The sequence below is a fragment of the Rhineura floridana genome, chromosome 13, assembly GCF_030035675.1.
Source record: "Rhineura floridana isolate rRhiFlo1 chromosome 13, rRhiFlo1.hap2, whole genome shotgun sequence".
In the NCBI taxonomy this organism is placed as follows: Eukaryota; Metazoa; Chordata; class Lepidosauria; order Squamata; family Rhineuridae; genus Rhineura; species Rhineura floridana.
The window spans coordinates 14,897,667-14,914,911 of NC_084492.1; the positions used below are offsets into that span (position 1 = coordinate 14,897,667).

The following is a 17,245-nucleotide window of genomic DNA, read 5'->3' on the forward strand; positions in this document are numbered from 1 at the left end:
CCCCCCGTGTTCCTTAAGAGAATGGTTAATAAACTACAGCAAAACAAGGAATCCTCAAGCACCCAAAAGAAAGTTATCAAGAAGTTTGTTACATGCTAGAAGTATCCTTTTACAGCTCAACCCCACCTCTATAAACCTTCATTTGTAAGAAAAGATATACTTAAAGCTTAATGAGTTGTATTCAACCATGTATTTATGGATGCTTTTATTGTTGTTTTTAATGATGTTTATATTAGTTTTAATTTTATCATGTTTTCATGTTTTGTAATACTGCCTTGATATATTTTTATGAAAAATGTAGCTTAGAAATATTTAAATAAATAAATAAATAAATTTATTTGATTTATATACCACCCTTCCTCCCAGCAGGAGCCCAGGGTGACAAATGTCACTGCTTGGCTAATGTTAAGGCTTCTGTCAGCAGAATATGGAGACAAACAATTTTCAGCAATTCCCTCTGCCCCTGACAGCTGCACACACCACTTAAATCTGCTCTAAAGAGTTGGGAGACCCTCCAGAGCAGATTTAAGGGAGTTACAGGGGGTTGCAGCTGAGCAACGCCACTGGATTCAACCCTATGTTCAGAGGACATTTGACAATGTGAGCTTTATACCATAAACAGTCTACACAAATTGTCAGTTAAGCAACATTCCTTTTAAAATCAGTATCATTGTAGTTATCTTGGATGAAACAGATTATCTTTACCCATTCCAGTCTAGGTTCAGGCCTGGTTATGGGACTGAATCAGCCTTGGTTGCCCTGATGGATGACCTTTATCGGGAGAAGGACAGGGGGAGTGCGACCCTGTTACTCTGACTTGATCTCTCAGTGGCTTTTGATACCATTGACCATGGCATCCTTCTGGGCCAACTTGAAGAAATGGGTATCGGAGGCACTGTTTTACAGTGGTTCCACTACTATCTCCAAGGTCATTTTCAGAGAATAGCATTGGGTGATTGTCTTTCGGCCCCCTGGCAGTTGTGCTGTGGGCTGCCACAAGGTACCATCTTATCCCCCATGCTGTTTAATGTCTATATGAAGTCCTTGGGAGAGGTAATCAGGAGATTTGGGGCAAGGTGTGGGTTGGTGGTTCCCGAGTTCAGATAATTGGTCAGTTGCCTGCTTTGGATGGGGTTGCTTTGGATAGGGGTGCTCCTGGATCCATCTTTGTCACTAGAGACCCAGGTGACCTCAGTGGCTACGAGTGCCTTTCACCAGCTTCAGCTGATAAGACAGCTGTGGCCGTTTCTGCACAGGGATAGCCTGACCACTGTTATCCACACACTGGTAACCTCCAGGCTGGATTACTGTAATGTGCTCTATATGGGGCTGCCCTTGAGGTTGGTTCGGAAGCTACAACTGGTGCAAAATGCAGAGGCGAGACTGCTCACTGGGGCAGGGTATTGCCAACATGTTACCCTGCTGCTGAAAGAATTGCACTGGCTATCCATTTGCCACCGGGCCAAGTGCAAGGTTCTAGTTTTGGTGTACAAAGCCCTATAGAGCTTGGGACGAGGATACCTGAAAGACCGTCTTACCCCTTATATACCCAGTCGATCACTGCGCTCTGCAGGTGAGGGCTGTGATGTTGCTATATTAATGTATATATGGTAAGTGTTGGTTGTTTAGAAGATACATGGTAAGTGGAGTGAAAGAGGAGGGGGAGTGAATGGGCAGTAGAATGCGAGATGATTGGCTGAGTGTTTAAAATGGCTGAACGTATAAAAGGAAGAGTGAGAGTGGAATCAGGGGGGAGAAGAGAAAGAGTGGGTTGCTTGGTGGGGTTTGAGAGAGTTGTTTGCCAGGAGAGAGTGGAGAAGGAGGGGGGTGGAGTTCGGATTAGTACTGAGTAAAACCATATGCTTATGTGCCTTAAGAAGAAATCTTGTTAATCTTGTTAGCTTTGTTATCTTTAATAAATACTTAATTTGGTTTACCAAAGGCCTGATCCTTGGCTGGGGTTTCACAGACCAGAAGGGAGGGTAAGGTAATGACCAAGGCTGAAGGGAAACTGTAACAAATGGTGGCAGCGGTGAAGAGAATAACAATACCAGTATTCAGAGTCTCTGGGAATACTAGTATTAGGACGTGACTGGTGGTTGCCTAGCAGGGGGATCTGTTGAGATCTGTGCTAGAGCGGGGAGAGAAAAAATAAAATAAAGGACAGTCCGGACTGGTGGAGTCCCTGGTGGTGCCTAGTGACAGGCAGTAGCCACGCGCAGGTAGGAACCTCACAGGGAGAGCCAGGGAAGGACGCCTCACAAGGGCCTCCTACAGATACCAACTTATCAGGAGGTCCGTTCTGCACATATAGGAAACGGACCTTTAGTGTGGCAGCACCTACCCTGTGGAATTCCCTCCCCTTCAATATTAGACAGGCGCCATCTCTGTTATCTTTTGGGCACCTATTGAAGACCTTCCTCTTTCAACAAGCCTTTTATGTTGAGACCTTATCAGTCTGCGTCTGTGTTGGAATTGCTTTTTAATATGTTTTTAAACCTTTTTTAAAAAATGTTTTAACCTTTCAAAAAAATGTTTTTAATGATTTTTGTTTTAATGTATTTTAAAGTCTATTGGTATGATGTTTTAAAGTTTTTTAGTGCTTTTGTTTGCCACCCTGCGCTCCTGCTGGGAGGAATGGCAGGATATAAATCAAATAATACATACATAAATAAATAACGTTTTGTTTCAAAAAATGCCAAACACCTTTGTTTTAGCTATGACAATTTAAAAACAAACAAGAAAATGCAAATGGCTGAAAAGTATTGCTTCGAAGTAGAAAGACTCAACCAGAAGGTCTGATAAGGAAGCTTTCAATCAATCAATCTTTATTGATACGGTCATAGACCAAAAGACATTTATAAATAAAACTACATACATTTATAATAAAAGGTTACAAAGTTGCAGTCATGTTAAAACAGTAAAACAATAAAACAACAAGGAAAACAGTTACAGTTGGGTGGCGGAAGCTTCTGAAAGGATAGATGCCTTCCGAATTGATTGAGCCGCAAAAATAAATTTAGCAACTGACAAGATAGTATCCTTATTAGCTGCTGACAAAAGATGTAAAAGTAAACAGTTAAGCGGTTTGTAGGGGTATTTATTTATGATGGGGGTTATGAATTTGGAGCGAATATCGTCATATAGGGCGCACTCAAAGATGACATGAGAGAGAGTTTCTATGGCGCTGACACCACAAAGGCATAATCGGTTTGCATACGGGATACGTTTAAATCTCCCTTCAAGTAAGGCAGAGATAAGACAGTTAAATCTAGCCTTTGTAAAGGCTAGACGATATTTGGGGATCGTAAGAGTTTCCAGATAAGGGGCACTGAGCATAGGCACAAAGCTCACACCAAAGTGAATAGGACAGCAGGTCGAGGTGGCTGCAGTTATGGAGCGTTGGAAGTCCATATCGTTGATACGAGTCCGGATAGAATGTTTAACTGTCTCTGGAGCAAGGGACATCAGATGTTCAATTGAGAGGCCAATACTTGCAAGGTAATTTGTAAACGTACGGGCCCATTTCGAGGTAAAAGAGTCTTCCCAGAGTAAAGGGAGATAGCCAGTAGATTTTTCATAAGACATTTTAAACCAGAAATTTAGGGCGGCCAACCACGCTTGAGACTCAAGTGAGACTAGGCCAGATTCTAACCTAAGGACCGCCGCAGGAACGCACCTGGGAACGCCAAAAATTTGTCTGAGAAACAAGGAGAGAACTGCCTCCGCAGAAGAGTTGAAGGCGCCAATCCATAAAGGTACCCCGTAGAGAAGTTGAGAAATAGTTTTGGATCTAAAAACCTTTAGGGCTGCCGGAATGTATTGTCCTCCTTTAGTGAAGAAGAACCTTCGAATACCACTGGCTAAGTTGCGAGCAGTAGAAATAGCCCCTCGGATATGGGGATTCCAGGACAGAGAGGAATGAAAAAGTATACCAAGGTATTTGAAATGAGAAACCTGTTCTATTTTATGGGTATTAATTGTCCATGCGTGAGCAGGAGAGTGCTTGGCAAAAGCTAAGATCTTAGTTTTGGAAAAGTTTATAGATAGTTTGTTATCATGACAGAAACTCATAAAAGCTTTAGTTAGGCGTTTGAGTCCTACTTTAGAAACAGAAAGGAGAACAGCGTCATCTGCATACAATAACAAGGGACAATGCAGGTTTGCTAACTTAGGGGGGTGGAAGTCCGGGGATTGACAATAAAGGGACAGATCATTCATGAAAAAATTAAATAAAAGTGGGGCTAGTATGCAGCCTTGTCTAACTCCTTTTGTTGTAGTAATGGGGTTTGTGAGATGACCTTCACGACTACATCTAACACGAAAGGATGTGTGGTGGTGCAGACGGCTAATTAAGAAGAGGAGTCTCTTGTCGATCGTAGATTTTGCGAGTTTCGCCCATAGTATCTCCCTAGGGATGGAATCAAAAGCCGATTTCAAGTCGACAAAGGCAACAAACAGGCCGTTACCCCAGCGGTTCTTGTATTTTTCAGCTAAGTGATTTAAAATCACACAGTGTTCTATCCCAGACCTACCTTTCCGGAAAGCTGCCTGCTCCCTCCCAAGGATATTATCCTCCTCCAACCAAAATGAGAGTCTCTCTTTTAAGTAGCAGGCATATAGTTTGCCAATAATGGAAAGGAGGCTAATTGGGCGGTAATTTGCTGGGTCCTCTTTGTTCCCTTTTTTAAATATAGGGATAACTATGGATTCAAGCCAAGACTCAGGGAAGCATCCGGAATTATTGATCAGAGTAAAGAAATTTGCTAGAAGAGGGGCCCACCAAGCTTGGTGCACCTTCAACATTTCAGAAAGTATGTTATCAGGTCCAGGAGCTTTGCCGGATTTCAAGCTAGCAATCAAATCAATAATTTCTTTTTGGGTTACAGGTGGCCAAGTGGGAAGATTTGTTAAATTATCAATAAAGGAAACAGCATTTACAGTCTCGTTGTTTGCAGAAAAATATTTCTCCCAGAGGTATGGGGAAATGTGGCAAGGGGCCGGATTTAGTGGGCTCATAGAACCAGAAATCAGCTCCCAAAAACACTTCGAATTATTTGATCTGGAGACTTGAATTAAGGCTTCCCAATCTTCATGCATCACCTGCCTTTTTTTGATGACTATCATATGCTTGTAGTATTTTTTGATAATAAAATACTCAGGGGGGAGGGTGGTTAAATTTTGGTGTCGATATTGAAGGTATAGCCGTCTCAGCTGTTTCTTAGCATCAAGACAGTCCTTATCAAACCATCTGGGAAAACCAGTGGTAGGAGGAGCCCTGAAGGAAGAAGATGGTGGGATAATAGAGGCTTTAAGTTTGGTAATTAAGGAGTTATACGCTATTGACGCTAAATATGAATCAGAAGCATGCATGATCTCCCTCTGTAAGGACAGGGCAGAGGGGGAAGTGAGAAATAAGGCCACATTAGAGGCTACTGTGGGAGTCCAAAATGTCCTTTTATGGGTAGGGTGGATTAGATTTGCCATTGGTTTATGGGTAAGGAGCAAGTGACCGCGTTCTGGTAGATAAAAGGAAAAGGTAAGGGGAAGGTGATCACTATCCTGTCTGGAGCCGACAGAAAAGTCCAAAATAAACCTGAACAGGGAATGCGAGATCAAGGCGTAATCGATGACACTGCACCTGAGGCCAGAGATGTAGGTAAATTCCGCACATGAATCTATCTGCTTATGACCATTCAACATTATTAGGCTGTGTCTAGCAAGGAATCGGTATAAACATATTCCACCATAATTTATCTTGGGGTCCTTGGAAGTCCTAGCATAGCCTGGGAGGTATGGGGCGGTGTCCTCGCCCCCCCAGAGGTTTGAAGCAAATAGCGCATCATTGTGGCGGCCAGACCTGGCGTTGAAATCACCCATAACAATGAGAGGCGCTTTGGGGAATTTAGCCTCGAGTGATGTTAGATAATTGGTAAGAACGTCCCAGTCACAGTCAATTTGTGCCCGAGAGGCATGAGGGGGAATATAAACATTTACTAACAGAAGAGAAAATGTGCTAAAAGATAATAAAACAGCCTGTGCAATGTTTTTACAAGGGGTTAAATTTATAGAGCGAGCTGTTACAGAAGTAGAAATGAGTATGGCTAGGCCTCCTTTGGGTCTGCCTTTGGAACTGGGTTGGGAATAGGTCGCTGGTAAACATGAACAAGAGAAACCATCCACTATTAATTTAAGGGTACACCACGTCTCCTGTAAGAAAATTAAGTCAAATTTGTTCAGAAAAGTAATAAAGTCAGGAATTTTTTGTTTGGCATTCCACCCTGCAATGTTCCAGGAGAGAAGGTCGAATGTAAAATTAGGTGAGAGAACAGAAACCTGGCATGCATTAATAATTGGATTCGTAGGATGAGAAATTTCCTTTGCTGTATAAGATTTGCAGAGTGAGTGCTGTGGTGTCCTGAAATGAGGGTTTACCATTTTTTCAGGAGATTCACAGGACAGAATCGGGTTTTTAGAATTTAATAAGGGTTGTCAAGTCAGTTCAGGAACCTCATGTACTATCACATCACATATTGTGCTAGGTCTACAAACATTTGAGTAACAATGTGGCAGTACCTTTAAGGGAACTTTCAGAGGAGAAACTTGAATGCTGGATGGTGAGTTCAGTTCATAGTCCTCCAAGTATCTGGAACATGTCCTTTTTGCCCTTAGATTGTTTAACAGATTCTGCATTTTGTTTATGACCTCACTTTGTTCAATCTCAGTGAATGTATGGAAACTATTTAATAGTTCCTCCTCTCCCTCACAAGCAAAGTCAAATGCAAGATCTTGATTTTCCTTACTGTTTACCAGAGAAGGAGGTGACTGTAACGGAACGAAAATGGGAGCTGGTGGTGGGGAGGAGCTTACTTCATCCAAAATAATAAGATCAGAGTTTATGGAGTTAAGTGTTTCAAAGTTTAATGTTTCTTGTGCTGGGGGAGTCAAAGGGGATAAATTCTTTTCCAGCATAGTTGGTCCTAATGATAGAGAAGAGCAGTTCATGTTTAATGTGCTTTTAAGAGGAAGCTGTTCCAGGAATGGATCCAAGTTTCCAGAGTTTGATATATTTTTGCTGCTGTTCAAGGAAAACTTCCTCCTCTCATGTGAAGAGATAAGGTTTGTTGTTGGAGTTCTCTTTGTGAACAAGGAAATTGGACTGGCCAGGTTTGTGAAATGTCTCTGAACGGATATTCCATGGTAGCTGAGAAGGGATTTATTTGCAATTATCCGTGCTGTTGTCTCAGCCGATTTAAAGGTAAGTAAAGCAGACGTTTTTGTTGAGGGGTTGTAAAGGAATTCCACATACGAGATATCGTCAGGCCATAAATCCATTACACCTAACGACTGGAGGGCGTAACACACTCTTTGCTTCCTGATGTTTACTTTTTCTTTGATGTTAAGAAGAGGAAGATTCAGCAGTGCAAGTTTGTTTGAATTATATTTAAGAAGCCAATTCCCATTTGTATTCTCCCGTCGTGAAATCTTGTTATTGGTAGAGCATATTCCGCTATAGGACCTCGGGTTGGGGTGAGTAAGTAGCTCTGGGAGATTTGGACTTTTTTTGCTTTCTGGTAAGGCTTTGCAATAAGATCTAGGGGGTGTTCTCGCTGTAGATGAAGCAGATAAATTCTTTGTTTGCGAAGCTGTTTGCTGTTGAGCTTTAAGTACTTTAAAAAGTTTCTGAAAGTTCATCTTCTTACTCCTTGGCGGTTTGTAATTTTTTATGTTTTTGGATTTTTTCTCCTTAGGTGCAATACGAGGTTTCTTTATGTTTGCACATATGTTTGTTGTTGTTTTGTGGGGGGGAAGAGTGTAGTTTAGGCTCAAATATAGTTTGGATAGTTCTTCCATAAATGATTTTAGAAGGTTGTTTGTTTCTTCCAAAAAAGCTTTGATGTTTTCAGTCTCTTTTGCCACAATGGCTAATTGTAACTGCAGACATTTTTGGCCAGTTAGAAGTAGTTTTTGGCCAATTTGTGCCAGTTCCGTGGTTTCAGTAACTTCTGTAGAGCAGGCAGAAGATGGCTGTGACTGAGTAAAAATGGGAGTCTGGCTGTCGATGTCTGTAGCATGCACAGTAGACAGAATGTCTAAGGGGGAATGTAAGTCAGTGTCCTTGTACAGAGAGGAAGATGGCGTCTCCTTGCTTTCAGATACCTGCAGCAGAGAGTTGATCAGACTAGGTGTATGCGTCTGCCCAAAAAGGGGATCTGTGGATGTTCCATACACCAGGCTTTGTATAATTTCTGGGTCATCCCTTGCCTGGAATTCCTCACTCAAGCAGGAACAGAATTGTTCTGTTTCGATTTGGGAAGGGGTTTTCTCAGTAGATCGTGACGCATTTCTCTTTGTCTTATCCGCTTTGGTTGGTAAAAAGAAGTTTGTAAGTTTAAGCTGTTGATCCCCATTCCCAGATTCTTCCAAAACCTGGTCTGATTTATGGTCATGTTCATAACATCTTTTCCTTGTTTGAACCATTTTAAAAACTATAAGGTTTGCCTTTTAAACTCTAAGATGAACGGAGGTATAATTATAAATTGTCGACTCCAAGGCTAAGTAGTTTTATCTTAGGAATCCTTAGATTTTGTTATGGTAAATTATATTCCTTGAGTTAGTAATGCGAAGCAGAGTTGTGACTCACCGGCTGATAGAGAGTCTGTTTTCTTGCTGATAAAATGGTTCCATAGCCTTCAAAAAATAGGTGTTGTTGATGCTGTTAGGTTCCAGAATAAAAATTTCCAAAGAATATCTCTAAAGATAGCAAAAAAAGAGGCGAGGTGGGTATGAGCTCCAGAGCTCGCTAGTGGACCTGCCTGCCAGCAGCCATCTTCCGTCGCATCTCCGGAAGCTTTCATCTTTTAGCACAAGGCATTCTTATGCACTTGTATTCCCTCAAAACAGTTTTCAGTGTCGTATGTCTATTAGTAATTATGGCTTCTTATGTTTCATTTGCACTTATATCTTGGTGACACAGGTGAGTTGTGTATTGGTGCCCTGCCTGCAAACTGAGTAAGACTAGAGGCAAAAATATCAAACACAAAACAATATAAGGACAGCTGGTTAACCTGCCACTAACGAGGAAGCCATGATAAGGTCACTAATTAAGTGCATAAGCACACCTATACTTCACTAAGGTACAGACATATGGCTATACTCTTTTGGTTCCCCTTCCCAAAACTGAGGTCATTGTAGCCAAGGTGGAGAGTGCATCTCATCTCCTTTGCTGTTTTCCCGGCATTAGAATACTTGGTGGTATACAGTATGCATACTGCTGGTATTTATCTACATAATCCCAACACAGTTTTATTGTTTACCTGACCAGAAGCATTTACTTCTGAGTTAATATGTTGTATATCTGTTAACCTTGAAAGATACCAGAAGACTTGTGTGCTATGCTGTACTTCTTTGTTTGTTTTAAAGAGAGGGAACTCTTCTGCACAACTATTCCCTGGCCACCCTACCAAACCTGCAGAAGCAGAGGCAATGGCTCGTATCCCCCTTCACACCAACTTCAGAAACCACTAAGGGGGTGTGATTTTCTGTGCCCTACCCTCATAATCCCCCCCAATCTCCAGAAGACACCAAACACAGGTGACTTCTCAGCAAGTCCACTAACGTAAGTGACATTCTGCATCACCTCCCACTCTCATAATCCCCTTCCCAAAAACCTCAAAAACAACTCAGACAGGTGAGTTTTTGTATCCCGCCCTCATAAACTACAGGGGAGGAACTTTCTTTATCCAACCCCAATCCCACAAACCACAAAAAGGTGATTGTGTAGCCCACCCTCATGAACTATTAAGGGCAAAGGGAGAGAGAGACTGTCTATATCCCTCCCTCATAAGACCCCAATCCCATAACCTGCTAAAAAAGGTGATGTCCTATATCCCACTCTCAGAAACTACTGGGCAGTGAAGAGATACTTCTTATATCTCTTAAAGGTTTTGACCTTTAAAGCCCTAAACAGCCTTGGACCAGTGTACTTAAGGGACCACTTATGTCTATAGTTTAAGTTTAAGTTTATTTAAATCTGTGTATAGCCATTGGCTGTTACAGAAGAGGCATAATCATTAAAACACATCAATAAAATAGGATAAAATGCAATGTAAACATTTAGTGAGACTGTACATCCGTGTTTAGTTTAAAGGATTCTGCAATACAAGCATCTATATTAATTACAGGCTTTAACATGCCTTGCTCTGAGATTCTTTGCCGCCAGAGCAAAATTGGCGGTAGACATCATTATGTGGGGCTGATCTGAGGATAGCAAAAATACTATTATCTGAGCTTCATTTAAATCTTTCTTCTTTGGAATCAGTGGAACCAAAAAAATTTTCCTAGGGCGATCAAATAGGGGACAAGCTAACATGTAGTGGATTAGGTCCTCGGGAGCCTTACACCCTGCGGGACATAGTCGTTCTGCATAAGGAATACCGAGGTATCTTCCACTTAGGTAGGCAGAGGGCATGACCTGAAATCTTAATTCAATAAATGCTCTGCGGAGAGTGGCTTTAGTTAGAATGTCTAAATAGGGTGGCCATTCATGGCAGGATTTAATACGAGGAAACCATAGGGAGAATGGGGCTATAGAAATAACTGCTTTGTCACGTTGCGCCTCATGTCCAAAAATATGATTGCTCAATGCTCTTGGATCCAGGTTTCTAAGGAAATTTTCCGTTAAATCATAAGTTTTCACTACGCTTGAAAATTTCTTCTCCCAGGGTCCGTTTTGCAACTGTTCCTCCCGACAGAGTCCAATCATGGATCGGGAGTTGAATGTAATAAGTTTCTTTTGATACCTGAGAAATACCAGGTCTGATCTAGCCTTTAGAGAAGGGGCACTAAGTTCTTCTCTGATATGGGCTGCAGGGGTGGCCTTAGGTAACCCTAGTATTTGCTTAAATAAAGAATTTTGAATCTGTTCTAGGGCATGACGTAAGGCTGGGCCCCAAATTTCAGCACCATATAAAATTGACAAAATGAATTTTGTAGCATAAAGTTTAAGGAAGGGTCTTATTAATTGCCCTCCCCTAGAATGGAATTTTTTTTTCAATTGGCCTATTATCTTAGTTGCCAGAGTTTTTATATGTGTTAATTGATGAGACCAATTCAGGTTATTGTTGATATGGATACCTAGGTATTTAAAAGTATTTACCTGTTCTAAATGGTAACCATTTAGGTACCAGGCATGTTTGGCTCCGCTGTTTTGCCCACATATCATTATTTTTGATTTAGCGTAGTTAATATGCAGTCTGTGTTGGTTGCTAAATTCTAAAAGAGCGAGCAACATGCGTTTAATTCCAATCTTGTTTTGAGATATCAAAACAAGGTCATCAGCATATAAGAGAGCTGGAATTTTCCTATCTTTAATTCATGGCGGGAAAAAAGCTGGTGAGGTCATAATAGACACGATGTCATTAATGAAAAAATTAAAGAGGAAGGGCGCCAAAATGCATCCTTGTTTGACTCCTCTCGAGACCGGGATCTTTTGAGACAGTGAGCCATTTAGACCGATGCAAATTTTTATAAAGGTATCTTGATGAAGCAACTGGATAAGCCAAAGCAATCTCTTATCTATACCAGCTTTGTCTAGTTTTTTCCAAAGAAGGGAACGATCTATCGAGTCAAAAGCTGCCGCGAAATCAATAAACGCTAAATAAAGCGACATGAGCGGCCCTTTTTTGACTTTCCCAATGAGTTGTTGCAAGATATATACTTGGTCAATTGTGCTAGATCCTTCTCTAAATCCCGCCTGAGCCTCGGCTATGATAGATTCTTCTCTTTCCCATTCTAATAGCTTGTTTAAAAGGTAGCGTCCATATAATTTTGCAGCCACATCTAGTAAAGTGATCGGTCTGTAATTTGTAGGTATTGTAGGGTCCCCCTTTTTAAAAATGGGGAGTACTATGCCTGTTCTCCAACCGGAAGGAATGCAACCGCATTCATTTATTTTGGAAAACAGGGCCGCAAGAATCGGGCGCCACCACAGTGAAAAGGATTTGTAAAGATCAGGAGGGATCATGTCTAGACCGGGGGCTTTCCCCGGTCTAAGTGACGCTATTAAGTTGTCAATTTCCACTCCTGTCACATCGGGCCAAAGTGGGCAGTCAGTGGGAGGGGTGACCCTAGTATCCTGGGAGGAGGATAGGTCTTCAAAAATGGATTGGAAGTGGGTTATCCACGTTTCTGGAAGTATTGGGGGAATTGTCATCGGTGGTCTATTAAATAAATTGCCATGGATTAAATTCCAGAATTCTCTGATTTCCTTGCATGGCCGCCATATTAAGCTGTTTCCACATTGAGGTAATATATGACAATTTTTTTTGTTTTAGGAGATTATTATATTCTCTTTTAAGTTTGTATAGCTTGGAAATGGCTACCTCGGAAAAATGTAGTCTAGTAAACAGAGTTTGGAAACAAATTTGTTTCTTTTTTGCTAGACAAGTTTTATCAAACCATGGTTTAAAGTCCGGATGGGTACTAGGTTTATTAGATATTGATTTAGTGACCATCAATTGGAGTCGAGCATTGATCTGTTCAAATACCCCTCCGATGTCGCTTGATGGAAGAGAGGCTTTGTGACGCAAGTCCATCATACTTGGGGACTCTAGTGTTTGGTTAACTTCCATCATCAGTGTAGGCGACCATCTTCAGCGGCCAGGGCGTTGAAAAGAATCTATTTTACAACTCATATTCTGGTGAGTTGTCTGTGTAATTGACATGTATAATTTCAAGATCAATGGTAAGTGGTCACTTTCTGATCTATCTCCAATAGAAAGTTCATTTATATGATCTAGAATTTGCGGGGAGACCAGTACATAATCCACCACGCTGGCCCCTCTTTTGGTAATACAAGTGAAAAAGCCATTGGATCTATCAAAGTTCGAGCCATTTAGGCAAAAAAGGTTTGCCGAAATCATGCTCTTGACAAACGCCTGACCAATTTTGTTGGTTAAATTATCTCGAGACTTACGATGAAATAAGGCCAGATCAGAATCAAAGAAATTCTGTGGGTCATGAGCATGAACATATGGGGAATTTGTGCCTATTCTGGCGTTAAAGTCACCCCCGATTATTAAGTTGTGGTTGGGGTGTTTTTGATAAATTAATTCAATAAAATCATCAAAATCATGCCAGGCTTGGACCCTCAGTCTTGGGGTAAGGGGTGAAAAATAAGCATTAACACAGATAAAGGAGTGGAGCGGGGGGTTGGTAGTTATTTTTAGCGCATAACATGTAGATGGAAGTGGCCCTGTTATTTCTGTCACTGACACATGGATCTTAGTGGATATTAAGAAAGCTAGCCCGCCACTAGCACATCCTTTTTTAGCTACACGATGGGCAGGTTTAGCCCAGCATTTAAATCCATCTAAGAGGGGCTTATTTTCATCCGTTAGCCAAGTCTCTTGAAGACATATAATGTCAAAAGATTGGAGGAAAGAGAGAAAATCTGTATCTAAAGCCTTGTTATTCCAACCCGCAATATTCCAAAATACGATGTTAAGGGTAGGTATAAGAGGCGGTGATGGGGAGTTGGAGTGAATTATCTGATCTTGTGATGGTTTGTCATGACACATACAGGGCTAGTTCTCCGGGTCAGAGAGTGGGCAAATTTGCTCAAGCTCGGGGCGTATCACACTGACATTAGAAATATATAGGTTCCCCTTTTGCTGACAGGAGGGGGGGAATTGTACATGTTGCGCCGGGGAGCCAAGCTCATCAGGTTGGAGGTATTGTCTTTCCATCCATGTTGGGCTGGGGGGGGTTGGTTCAGTTGTCTGTTGTGAGATACCAGGAGCCTTGATGTTTGAAGAAGGTCTGTTAATTGAGGACGCCAAATGTTGTTGATGCAAAAGGTCCGTCCTCAAATGATCCAGTCTCATAATTATATTAGCTTGTTCGTCTGGTGGAAGATCCGGAAAGACTGCAATCAATTGTAGATCTTCAGATTCGCGTGAGTCATCGTTTGAATTCTTTAATGAGCAGAGGTGTGGTGAAGTTGGAGAATTGGGTACCTCCTTTGGTTCAGTCGAGGCGTTATTGTGGTAAGACTTGTTGTTAGGCGTTGTAATAATAGTTCTTACTGGCGTTGGTCTAGTCAGCAGAGGAGCAGGAGGAGCCACATTCCTGAAGCAGTGAGTTATAAATAAACCTTGAAATGCCAGGTGTGACTTTAAAGAATAAAATTTTCTTGCTGATTCCGAGTTTATGAAAGTTATTATTACTCTTGTGGTATGATTATAGAGGAACATAATACCTGTTATGTCAGACATGGCGAATTGTATTGGTAAGAATGAGCTTAGGTATTCAAAGAATTGAAGTTTGTTTGGATGGTGATTACTGTTTCTGGGAAAGTTAGGGTAGTTAAGCAGCACTACTTTGTTTTGTTCAATAACTAAGTCCATTTGTATCAGGGCCAGATCAGTCTTTATAGTTTTTTGATCCGTGGATATTATTCTCAAACTGTCGTAGGAATTGCTTGTTGAGTGCATGCCTTCCTCAGATGCAAGAAAAGGAGGAGGAGTATGAGATTTCATATGTGAAGCGGAGGATATGTCTCTGTGAGCATATTTCTGAGAGTCCTTTGAGGCTGTGGCAAGAGTCTTTGCCGATGCTGGCTTGTTTCCTAAGTGAGATGTTACTGCTTCGGCTGCTTTCAGGATCGCAAACAGAGGTTTGTAATTTAATCTCCTGTAAAACAGTTGTTTAAAGTTTTTGATGTTTTTAGGCTTCTTAAATTGCTTCACTTTTTTCTTTCGTTTCTTGGACATCTGTTGTGGGGCCACCTGGGGCGGTAATTCCTTCCCCTTTACCTGTTCTTTCTCAGTTTTGTTTTTCTTGGGAAGTTTCAAACATGCTGGCTCTCTGGGCGAAAGAGCTTTAGCTGCTTGAGTCAGCGTCTTTAAAAGCTCATTGCATTCTGCGAGGAACGACCTGATTAGATTTAATTCATCAAGTACTACCAAAGAGAGTGCCCATAAGATTAGCTGTCGGTGTAGAAAGAGCAATTGCGTCATCTTCCTCATTTTCCACACTCCCCTCGCAGTCAGGAGTCACAGTGGAAGATGAAGAGGGAGGGGCGGATAATCCCAGCGAATAGTCTTCAGGCAGTTTTCCTTTGGCTGATAATTCAGCTTCAGCCAGCTCGACGTTGAGTGGAATAGAAAGCAGATCAGGTCTCAAAGAGGCGCAATCGTTTATTTGATCTAGGGACCAGTCATGAATCAATGGCGATTGTGCTGCGGTCATATTATCATCCTTGTTCTGTTGCTTTGTTTTTGCATCTTGATGAAAAAAGGCAGTAATTTTTGATTGTCCTGAGTCTTGAGCTATGGGCATAGGTAATTGGTTTTCTGCTAGCTCTTTGCATCTCTGTCTTGTTAGCACCATTTTAAGAAATGATTCGCATAGGTTTAAATGAAGATTAATTGTCGACTCGTCTGTTATGACTAGGTCTGTTTGTTGTTACAGCAGCAGACGAGTTTGTCGAAAGCAGGATACAGAGGCAGGGGCATAGGCTATAAATTTCAGGTTTAACAGTTTTATCAGTCCATAAAAATGTCAAGTAGTAAAAAGGAATTAGATTGCTAATTTCAGAGGCATTCTAAGTCCTACTTAGAGACGAGATATTTTAAATCTTACGGGAGAGAGCTCGCTCATGCTGCGTTTGCGGTAGCCATCTTTCCCGGAAGTCATGTCTATAGGTTCCTACCCTGGATTTAAGATCATCTGCCTCTGGTCTCTTCTGCGTGCCTGGAATGAAAGAAGTTAGACTGACAGGCACAAGGGAGAGAGCCTTTTCAGTTGTGGCTCCCAGACTTCGGAATTCCCTGCCCCAAGAAGCCCGCTTTGCTCCCTCCCTGATAGTCTTCCGGAAACTTGTAAAAGCTATTTTGTTCCAGAGAGTCTTTGGTTGGGACTGACGTGTCAGCCTGACACTGTTTAAAGTTTTTTATCTTTTAAGTTCTTTTATTCTCACTCTCTTATATGTGTATGCACATATATACATGTATGTATGTTTGTATGTATATGCATGTGTATGTATAATGCATTTTTGTATTTTAATTGTATTTTATGCATTTTAATTTACTGCAATGCTTGTGTTTTTATTGTGTATTTTACTATACGTGTTCTGTTTTATTGTAGCTGCCCTGAGTGCCCTATTGTAGGGTGGAAGGGCAGCATAGAAATATTTAAAATAAAATAAATAAATAAATATCACACCCTCAATCTCCTTAAACCAGTGGTCCCCAAAGTCTTAATCTCCACAGACCACTTGAAAATTGTGGATGGTCTTGGTGAACCGCTCCACGATTCTGCTGCTTGCTTTGGCAATTTTAAGGGGCTGTGCTAGACACTGTCTTTCTTAAAATTGTATCTCCTTGCTTCTTCTGTTTCCTATATTGAATGTTACGGCATTGCCGTTGCCATTCCATGGACTTCAAATCCTGACACCATGAAACACAACGTAAGAAATAAAAGCGCAATTAAAAGTCAGTATGAAAACTTAATGCAGACACGCCGTAGACCGCCTGCATGAAGCTTGCAGACCACTGGTGGCCCACGGACCACAGCTTGGGAACCCGTCTTAAACTTCTAAGGAAGGCAGTTTTCTGCCCCAGCCTCATGAACTACCGAAAGGGAAAGAGGCTTTCTGAACCCCACCCTGTCCCATAAAACCAGTAAAGAAATGAGGCTGTTCCTACATTCTACCCTCATAATCCGGGGCACAGGCCCCCCAAACTTCACCTTACAGACGATAGCCAGGGTCCCTCACTCACTTGGCATAATAGACCCAGCCGTCTTTAGTGGTCCTTTCCTCCCAGCCAGGCGGTAGCTCCTCCTCGCTGTCGGTGTCGTCCAGCCCCGCGTACTTCAGCGCCGCCATGCCCGCGCCGCCCGACACGCGCCGCCGCTCGCCGGGTCTCTTATAAACAAACCGAAAAAGCTTCTCATCAAACCCGCACCTGCGCTCTCACCTCCGCGCAACGCTCGACCCTCCCTAACAGAGCGGTAGCTCGCCGGACTTCTTCTTCCAAATAGGTTGGGGAGGGGAAGACAGCCCCTTCCGGTGCTCCTGAGCCAATCCCAGCGCGCAGGGAGCAAAACGCACCCTGGGAAATGTAGTCCCCGGGAAGGGGAAAGCACGTGGCAACGTTGCTTTTCGCGGAAGGAGAAAGGTAGTAGGGTGCACCTGCGCGCAGTTGGTTGTAGCAGCGGCCAAGTTGGACTGCGTCGGGAG

The 17,245-nt window shown here is 42.1% G+C and overlaps 1 protein-coding gene across 12 annotated transcripts in view; it reads right to left on the reverse strand.

Annotated features, from left to right (window-relative positions):
- The window catches only part of WWOX (WW domain containing oxidoreductase), a 797,581-nt gene extending 780,536 nt beyond the window's left edge, over positions 1–17,045 (reverse strand). For all 12 annotated transcript variants that reach the window (XM_061594672.1, XM_061594680.1, XM_061594677.1 and 9 more), the window contains exon 1: positions 16,785–17,045. In XM_061594672.1, the coding sequence (XP_061450656.1) occupies positions 16,785–16,891 (107 nt within the window). In that variant the 5' untranslated portion in view covers positions 16,892–17,045. The remainder of the gene's footprint in view (positions 1–16,784) is intronic.
- Positions 17,046–17,245: the final 200 nt, after the last annotated feature.